The 9997-nt window shown below is 54.1% G+C and overlaps 1 protein-coding gene across 1 annotated transcript in view; it reads right to left on the bottom strand.

Annotated features, from left to right (window-relative positions):
• Positions 1-333: 333 nt before the first annotated feature.
• Positions 334-9997, bottom strand: part of OTUD7A (OTU deubiquitinase 7A) — a 185913-nt gene continuing 176249 nt past the window's right edge. Inside the window, exons 9-11 of the mRNA XM_007470030.1 lie at positions 3425-3539; positions 3166-3250; positions 334-2079 (exon numbers count right to left, since the gene is read on the bottom strand). Of these exons, the coding sequence (XP_007470092.1) occupies positions 643-2079; positions 3166-3250; positions 3425-3539 (1637 nt within the window). The 3' untranslated portion in view covers positions 334-642. The remainder of the gene's footprint in view (positions 2080-3165; positions 3251-3424; positions 3540-9997) is intronic.

Here is a 9997-nt window from a genome sequence, read left to right as displayed (position 1 = left end):
GGCTTTGATGGCAGTGTGAATGTCGCTCGAGCCGGGGACTGTGGGAGGAGGTTTTGCTTATGAGATGGAGCCGTGTATTCCTAAAGGGTCACGGGGACCACCAGGGCGCCAGTGGGAGGCCAACCGCCCTGTCCTCCAGGGGCCCGGGAGGGGCACAGGTGGGAGCCCGAGGCAGAGCCGCCACCGCGGTCCCGGGGCCGCGCGTTTGCTTCGAAACCCTGGGTGGCAACAATCGCACGCAGGTGACCGCTACATGGAAGAGGTCAGTCGCCGGGTTAGGGAAAAAAGCCAAAAAAAAAAAAAAAAAAAAAAGGCATGTAAAACACTCCCTTCTAAAAACAAAGGGCTGCAAATTCTTTATTTCTCTTATTGAAGAACAAAAATACCCTTGCAATGGCTATTGAGTTTCCACAGGTACGAGGCAGATGCTAGCTAGCACACCCACTTCCAACAGTATGACTTGTTTCCTATCCGTCTACTACCTGAGTGGCGTCAGTGTAGGTTCAGGCACCATTAGGAACGTTTGACCAAACACGTACACAGCACGGACAGAGGATCGCCGGCCTCCCGGTGGACCAGGGCGCGGAGGAGACACCAACAGCGTGGAGAGGACAGCCCAGCCGGCGGGGCCGCGGCGCGCGCTCAGGGCCGGGCCGCGCGCGCCTCGCGCCGCCGCCGCAGCTCCTCGCGGTAGCAGTACGAGCAGTAGTGCTCGGTCTCTGCGCGTCCGTAGAACGCGCAGTTCTCGCGCTGGCAGCGCCGCTGCGCCGGCCCCGCGCCGAGGCCGCCCCCGCCGCCCTCACCGTTCGATCGCGCGACCGGCGCGTCGGCGTCGGCAAACTCCAGGCCGTCGCGCGCCGCGCCGAAGCCGTTGGTGTAGGTCTGCGACTTGGGCTCGGCCGCGCCCGCCGCCCCCGCCGCTCCGGGCAGGGTTATTGGGACGGCGCGCGCCAGCGACTCGACCGTGTTGACGGTGCGCAGGGCAGCGGCGCGCGCCGGGCTGTAGCTCTGCGACGACAGCGAGCGGTTCTGCTGCGGGTACGTGGCGCACGGCCGCAGCGCGCCCACGGCCGGGGCGCACGCCTCGTCCCGCGCGCCCGCCGCCTGCACGTGGATGACGCTCTGGCGCCCCAGCGCTGGGGGGCTGCGGCCCGGGACCGGTCCGCTGGCACCCGCGCGTCGCGCGCCGCCGCCGGGGCCCGGGGAGGCCGCGCCGCCCGCCGCTGCCCGCGCCGCCCGCGCGCCCGCCGCCGGCCCGGGGCTCGGGCGCTCCTTGAGCTTGAGCACCAGCTGCGTGGGAGGCCCGGCCGGCGGGCCCGGCGAGGCGCGCTCGGGGCCCGGCGCGCCCTCGGCCTCTGGCCTGCGCGGCGGCCGCTTGGCCGTGGAGGCGGCGGCGGCGGCGGCGTCGCGGCGCCGCTGCTCCTGCTCGGCGCTGAAGCGCTCCTGCGCGCTGGTCAGGTAATAGCCGATCATCTCCTCGTGGAACTGGTGCCGGTGGCTGGTGAGCAGCAGGCCGGCGAATATGAACTTGCGCTCGCCCTGCATGGCGGCGCGCAGGATGTTGAGGCTCAGCTTCACGTCCGTGCTGTACTTCCAGGCGTCGCCGCGGGGCCCGCCGCCCTTGTCGGCCGGCGACGCGCCCGCCGTCTTGTCCGTGGGCGACGGCGTGGTCTTCTCCGAGGGCGACGTGCTGGCCGAGGCGCCCGACTCCTCCCTGCTGCCCTTGCGCGCTTTGGCCTTCTTCTCCTTGCCGCGCTCGGGCGGGTCGCTGTGCTTGCCGCTGGCGGGGTTGGCGCGGCCCATCTTGCCGTGCACCAGGCCGCCCAGGCCGCCCATGTTCTTCTTCAGCTTGATGCCCAGCGTCTTGCTGAAGCTGCCCAGCTTGTTGGCCACAGAGTCCGCGCGGGTCTTGTCCTTGTCCTTGCGCTGCTTCTCCTTCTCCTTGTCCTTGCCATTCTTGCCGTTATTGCTGTTGGAGTTGCTGCACACCGAGTCGCGGTCCGAGTCCAGCGAGTCGGGCAGGGACTGCACGTCCTCCCCCGCCGAGGCCGTCGGGGACTCCGGCTGCGCCAGAGGGGCCTGCAGGGGAGAGGGAGGGCAGGGACGGGAGGAGGTTAGAGATCAGTTGGCGCCACGCGGCCGGTGGAGGCAGATCCCGCCGCCGCGGTGTGGCTTCCTGCCTCACTGCCCCAAACCCGAGCTGTGTCCCAGCTTGAGAGTCTCCTGATTCTCGATCTAGAGCCGCTGCCTTCACAGCCCTCGTGGGGGCGAGAAGAGAACACCCACAGCCACATAATGACATACTCCAGGCAGCTGGACTCTGGAGCCAGACTGCCATCCACTGTCACTCGTGCCACCAGTAACATGGGGTATCGGGACCTGCCTCAGGGAGCCCTGTGAAGTTTAGATACATGTAAACGCTGGAGTACAAAGCACTCTGAGCAGTGCCAGTTTGTCCTGGGTACTGTGTGCCAGGCACTGCCCTCCTTGCTTTCCTCATGAAACTTAAAAAATATTCGTTACGAACCCTACGTTATGGGTAAGTAAATTTATGTCTGGGGAGGGCCAATTATTTGTAATTTTTGTTTTTTAAACAAATCCCTTTTCCTGGGACTTCACTACTGAGATCACAAACATCAGTCAGATACTTAAAGCGAATCCCTCTTAGCATCTGGAGGCAGGGCCAGCATGGGTCCTCCCTGGGGGAGGGGGCCAAGTGGGGCGCCAGCCCCCTTTCTCACAGCCCTCCCCTCCTGGAGGGGAGAAAAAGAGGGGAGAGAAGGAGAAAAGGATCGGGTGCCGAGGAATCGCGCCCTCGGTTCCCTGCCTTTTCCAAGGACCCACACACAGTTTTATAGTTAATTCCGCTCCGTGGCAGCACATCGTGTTCCCATCTCGGCAAGAGAGAGTTTTGTGTTGTGAGTTGCCTACGGTTTGTTTTCTGAGTGGGCGTGTTTATTCCTGTCGCTCTGGAGAAAGTAAGGGGACAAAAACTCTCCTAGCCGGAGCGCGCGCCTACGTCCAGACTCGCAGGCACAGGCGCACAGAGGCACGCGTTGCAGCCGAGCCGGGGCGGCGGGGCCGCGGGCAAGGCTGGGATGCACTTCGCCTGCCCGCCCCGGGCCGAGTGCACCTGCCGTCCGTCCCGGCGCGCGCCAGGCTCACCCGGGTCTCAGAGGGGATCCGGATCCACGTCACATTCATGTAGCTGTGCAGAAGGTTCAGCTTGGCTTCTAGCGACAGGATCAGGCTATCGAGAGAGGAACACCGAGTGAGATGCGCCCCAGCTCGCCCTCGCGCACCCCGCCAGTGCAGCCAACCAGCCCCGAGGAGCAGGGGCGCCGTGCCCAGCCCCTCCCTGGGAAGCCCGGAGACAGACCGCCCCGTAGGGCGCCAGGGGAGGGGACACACGGTAGGGTCTTACTGGGCCAGCCGGGCGTTATCATTGTCGTCTTTCCCCCACTCCCAGTCCTTCCCGGGGTCCACCGCAAAGTGCAGAGGCAACAGCTTGTGCTCTGAATCCGTCAGGGGGATCACGGCTGGAACGCAAAAGAGAGAGACCCGTGCCAGGTGGCCCGGGGGCGGGGACGGGAGGCTCGAAGTCCCCGTGACCCCCAGGGAAGACAGGAAAAGGCCACGGAGACCAGGTGTCTCCATGATTGAGGAAACCGAATGGAGTTGTACACAGGACCTCTACGCCAGGAGGGGTGTTAAGGCCGGAGGTTTCAAACGCACCACGAACAGTTTAAAAAGTTTCCTCTTTATTGTGGACGCTGAAGAGCATTTGGAGACCTGGGCTTGACCTGGGTAAAAAGGCAGGTGCCGTCCTTGGGCAGCAGACAAAAAACAGCTATTACTGCTTCTGTGGTTTCTAACGAAGGACCCAGGCCAGACAGCGCACTGAGCAAGGTCACCTGGGGGGGCCTCGAGGCCAGGCCTGCCCATCTCCTCCCAGAGAAGGGGAGCGAGGGCTGCCTGCCCATCTGCTCTGTGTTGCTGCGGGACCCACGGACCCTGTGGCCCTTGCCACAGGGAGCTCACATCCTGTACTGGGGACAGGATGAACAGGTGACATACAGCTCAGGCTGTCAGGTGGTGATAGCGCCCTGAGGGTGAACAGCAGGCTGAGGGAGCTTTGGCAAGCTTTTCTAGGGCCGACCAGTGAGCCTTCTGAGGAGGGAACGTGTAGGTGGACAAGGCAGTGAGGAGAGATGGGCTCCACACTGCACCCAGGGATGGATTCATCAAAACACACCCCTGCCCTGGGGGAACCTGGGCCCTCCTCAGAAAGGCTAGGCTGGAGGCTGCTGTTTACAGGTTTGTCTGGGGTCTGCTGGGAGCTTCTGAGCCTGGTGGGATCAGCTCCCTAGTGACGGGCTTACTCTTGTTGTCAGGGGCAGAAAGAATGCGGGGAGAGAATGGGAGCCATCCCGTTTCTGCCCTCTGGGCAGCAGCCTTGCGTGGGGACTGCACTAAGCTCCCCTGCAGGCCTCACCTGAGCATCAGGCCCCAGCAGAGTAGCACAGCCTGGGGCTCCACCAGGCCAGCTGCTATGTATGCTGGAGCTGGGCTCCGTGCCAGTGGCTGGTGGAGAGAGCACTGGGTGCTGCCCTGAGTGCTGCCTCGGGAACCAGCCTGCCCAAACGCTGGGGCTGGTATGTGTGGGTGCAGGGCCTGGTGCACCTTCAGGTGTGACACTCAGACCCTGCTGCGGCCTCCACAGGGAGGTCTCGCCTCCGCTGTCGCACCGGCTTAGGAGGCAGGTGTGGCCGGGCCCCTTTCTAGAGGGGGAAATGGGCTAGGAGCTGAAAGCTCATGGATGGGGGCCTCCCTGTTTCAGGCTTATCCTTGCCTATTCAGGCCCTGGAGCACCTCTCTCCTGCTCCTGTGCGGGCGGCCAGATGTTGCCTGTGCCTGATTGAACACATGGGGCCTCCCACACGCTGCTTTCCTTTGGCACCGAGAGCCCCATCTTTGGGGACACTGAGCCCCCAGGCACCACTCCAGGATGCACGGGGCCTTGTTCCTTCCTGGGGTTTACCCTACCTTCTTACTCCCCCCCCCCATGCTGGTCATGAATCTGGTGTCACTTCCCCAAGATTCATGACAAGGGAGTCATGGCAAAAACAGAAAAGACAAATCAATAAACAATAAATACATACATAAAATCTATGATTGAATACCGTTAATAATTGATTTTCTGGTAAGAAATCAGAAACATTGACTCAGTGCTGCCCTCCAGTTGCTAAAGACACACAAATAATCCTCTTCCTCTACCCCAGCCCCTAACCCCTCATATAAGGGAAACACAGCTTTGCTCCAGAATTTCCTTTTCATCTCGATGTGGCTGGGTGGCACTGTGCTCTGGTTTGGGAAGTCAGGGGCCACTTGGTCTGCCTAGGCCACAGACTGCTCAGTCCTGCCTTGATGTGACTGTGACACACAGGCTGCCCCTCCCCGGGCTGAGCTGCAGGGTAGTCACACCCAGGGAGGGCTGCAGGATAGCTCAGGACCAGCCTCCCTTGGGCCATACCCAGGAGCTAGTTCCATAGTTCCAAGGGTCACCACGACAACAGAGAGAGGGTTGTCCCGGCTTCCCACCCATGGGTGGGGGCAGGGGGTAGAGGCTCCGTCTGTAGACAGGGCAGCATGGCTTCCTGGAGGGCTTGGTAAAGGCACCCACTCCGGGCGCCATGCAGATGGCCAAACCAGTGCCCAGGAAATGGGCCCAAGGACTCTTAAATAAGCATCCTCTGTGGGTCTTAAAATCGAGCAAATCTGGGAAACTGTGTTCTAGAATAATAACCTGTTAGGAGCAGTTTCTGTGGGTGCATCGTGGGCGATTTTGGGTCTGGCTGTCCACCTTCCCAGGGGCGAGGTGCCTTGAGGGCACCTGTCCAGGCCCCCACCCTAGCACTAGGAAAGAGCACATGCTTACTCGCACCCATGGGACGTGAGCAGAAGTGCTGGGGGAAGCCCTGGGCGATGTGGTTGTGGGGTGGGTGCGCCTTCTCCCCTTCACCCCTTCCCGCCGTGATGCCTTCTGATGATGGCGGCCCTACAAGATATCAGGAATGGGCTCCTGACTCCCCACTTGGAGGGGACCTGCCTACCCATCAGGAACACCTGTTTTAGACTTTATCTGCAGGAGAATCAAACTTCTATCACGTGAAGCCACTGTGATTTTGGTTTATTTGTTTCAGATAAACCAGCTAAAGTAGTACAGCTGTACAGCCCACCTCAGCCTCCCTACCAAAGGGCTCCTGGAAATTCCTACACTAAGTAGCTGGACTGGAATGGACTTCCTGGACTCCCCACCCTGACGCCCCCCAGCTCCTCTGCCCCAACACACAGAGCAGAAGGTTGGAATCACCTGAAGGTGCTAGAGCCTGACCACCCAGCAGGCTCCTCCTGGCAGCCTCTCAGCCTGGATGTCTGAAGGCGTCTTCTGTGCAGAGGGCACAGCTGTGGCCCGCTGGTCAGGGCTGGGGCTGCAGGGCCCAGGAGCCCCACCTGTAGCCGTACAGCCTAGGGCGGCCTCGAAAACAGGCCTCTGTGAGCCTCAGGTACTTCCGTTGCCTCTGCCTCTCACTTTACACGCTTACTTTTTCCCTGTTGGAAGCCTGGCCTCACCCAGTGAGAGGGGGAGTGATGTGGTGACTTGCCCTCTGGTGGCAAATGTCAGGAACAGCAAATACTTTTCAAAATAAACCTGCAACCTTTTTTTTCCCCTTTGAAAAAACTCTCTTCTCTCTTTTAACCTGGAAACATATAGGCATCGTCTCAAACTAGCCTGGACAAAGGATAACCGAAGCAGCAACCAATTTTCAGTACTTACTTTCCAAAAAAGAGTGGAGACCTCTGGTTTGTGTTTGGGATGTAAAAAGCCGAAGGAGCAATGTCCCACCAGTATAATAACAACAAGCTATATGAACTGCAGATTCACAACTTTCTTTTGACCCGTCTGAGAGCTGAAGTTACAGGCAACTGGCTAGCCACAGGTGGAAAGACAGGTGCCTTTGAGGAGGGATGGGCATGAGCTTAACTGGACCCCACTAAGCTGGACCCCACTAAGAAGAATTCAGCTAAAATTGTTAACAAGTTGGTAAAGGAAGGGTGTAGCCTAGTGAAAGAATACAGAACCTTGGGGGCCACAGACATAAGGGAAATTCACAAGAACTTGCAGGCCCCTCTCCATGGGGCCTGACCTGGTGCTCACAAAAAGACTGGCCAGAATTCTGAGAAAGTGTCCTTCACGGACCTTTCCCATCTACTAAGGAAGGAACTGCAGAGAGCAGGGCAACACACACTGTTGGTCTTAGGGCACTGGGCCTTTCCAGTCACTCCCTCCCCCCAGATCCAGGGACACAGCACCCACCTAAGACAGAGGCTTAATCAGAACAACAGAAACATTACCCTTCTGGGCTCTGCCTCCTGCACCCAGGCTAACAAGCTGTGAGTAACAGCAGTCTACTGCTAGAAAAGGAGCAAGAATATGGAGAGAGACCCTCACCGAGGTGAGGCTCAGCACAAAGGTATAGCAGACAATGGGAAATACCAGCCCCACCATAAACACAAGATATAACTAGAAGGATTTGAAGGCTGGATAACCAGGGCAGCATCAGATCCTGACTAGGCTGATCCAAACCCCATGCAGCAAAAGGGAAGGAATCAAAACGATATACCTTAGTCTTTATTGCTCTACTCTAGATGTCTAGCTTTCAACAAAACATTTTTGGCATAAGAAAAGACAGGAGAAAACCAACATATTGACAAGAGAAAAGACAGGTGACAGAACAAGACAGATATGACACAGGTATCGAAACTATAGGATGTGATTTAAAATAACTGATTAGGGACTTCCATGGTGGTCCAGTGGTTAAGACTTTGCCTTCCAATGCAGGGGGTGAGGGTTTGATCCCTGGTCAGGGAGCTAAGATCCCACATGCCTTGTGGCCAAAAAACCAAAACATAAAATAGAAGCAATATTGTAACAAATTTAATAAAGATTAAAAAAAAATGAAACAACTGATTAATAAGTTGAAGACTCTAATAGAAAAAGTAGATACCATGCAGAATTTGATGGTTAATTTCAGCAGAGAGTAAGAAAGAGTCAAATCGAAATGCTGGAAATAAAAAAACACAATAATAGAAGTAAAGAATGACTTTGAGGGGCTGATCAGTAGACTTTACACACCTGAGGAAAGAATCTGTGAACAGTAAGATAGGTCAATAGACATTAATCAGATTGAAACAGAAAGAGAAAAAAGGGGCGAGGGTTGCAGAACAGAATACGCAAGATCGGCGGGGCAGTATCAGATAGCACCAGATCTGTGTAAGTGTAATCCCAGAAGGAAAAGAGAGACAGAAAAAAAACAGAAGAGATATTTAAATAAATAATGGCTGACATTATTTATCTAAATATTTCCAAAATGAGTGACAAACTCCACCACAGATCAAAGAGGCTAAGAAAAAAACAAGCAGGAAAAACAACAGCAACAAATCTGTATACATAGTATATTCAAACTGCTAAAAATCAAAGACAGAGAAAATCTTGAAGGCAGCAGGGGAAGAAGACACATTACATACAGAGAAACAATTCTAAGGATCACAGCAGACCTCTCATGATAAAACAGGTAAGATAGAAGACAATGGAGTTATATCTTTAAAGTGCTGGATGAAAAAACCCTGCTAATCCAGAATTCTATACAAAGCAAAAATATCTCTGAAGTACGAAGGAGAACTTTCTCAGACAAAAATGAGAAAACTCATCCTCTGTTTACCTGCACTAAGAAACGTTAAACGAAATTCTTTAAGGGGAAGAATATGTTCCCAGTAGAAACTTGGATTTACACAAAGAAATGAAAAGTGATGGAAATAGAATATATGAATTTGAAAATAAAATTCAGTTTTCTTCCTTTTAATTACTCTGAGAGAAGTAAGGCAAAGAGAGCAATAGTGTATTACATGTTTACAGCACATGTAAAAGTGAAGAGCTTGATAATAATAGCCCAGAGGATGGGAGGGAAGGGTTGGGAATACATTGTCATGAGATCTGTATACAGCACACGAAGTAGGATGTTACTTGAAAACAGAGTCTCAGTAATTAAAGATGTTCACTGTAAACCCTAGGGAAATCACTAATAATTAAAAATACAGGTATAATAGTAAATCAACAGTGGAGATGAATGGAGCCATTAAGAAGCTCAATTAACACCAATGAAAGAAGCGAAAGATCCTTAAAAAACTAAAAATAGAACTATTGGGTTGGCCAAAACGTTTGTTTGGGTTCTTCCATAAGATGTTTGGAAAAACCCAAACGAACTTTTTGGCCAACCCAATACCATATGATCCAGCAATCCCACTCCTGGGCATATATCAGGAGAAAACCATAATTCAAAAAGATACATGCATCTCTATGTTCATAGCAGCACTCTTTGCAATAGCTAAGACATAGAAGCAACCAAAATGTCTATCAACAGAAAAATGGATAAAGAAGATGTGGTACATATATACAATGGAACATTAGCCATTAAAAAGAATTAAATAATGCCTTCTGCAGCAATATGATGGACCTAGAGATTGTCATACTGAGTGAAGTAAGTCAGACAGAGAAAGACAAATACCATATGATATCACTTATATGTGAAATCTAAAAAAAGGGTACAAATGAACTTATGTACAAAACAGAAATAGAGTTACAGATGTAGAAAACAAATCTGTGGTTACCAGCGGGTAAGGGCAGGGGAGGGATAAATTGGGAGATTGGGATTGACATATACACAGTACTATATATAAAATAGATAACTAATAAGGACCTACTGTACAGCATAGGGAACTCTACTCAGTACCCTGTAATGGCTTATATGGGAAAAGAATCTAAAAAAGAGTGGATATATGTATATATATAACTGATTCACTTTGCTGTACACCTGAACCTAACACAACATTGTAAGTCAACTATACTCCAATAAAAATTAAATTAAAAAGTAAGAAA

This window comes from Lipotes vexillifer, unplaced genomic scaffold (assembly GCF_000442215.2).
Source record: "Lipotes vexillifer unplaced genomic scaffold, Lipotes_vexillifer_v1.1 scaffold1484, whole genome shotgun sequence".
NCBI classification, from domain to species: domain Eukaryota; kingdom Metazoa; phylum Chordata; class Mammalia; order Artiodactyla; family Lipotidae; genus Lipotes; species Lipotes vexillifer.
The sequence above is the reverse complement of the archived record's forward strand: the minus strand, read 5'-3'. Positions and strand labels throughout refer to the sequence as shown.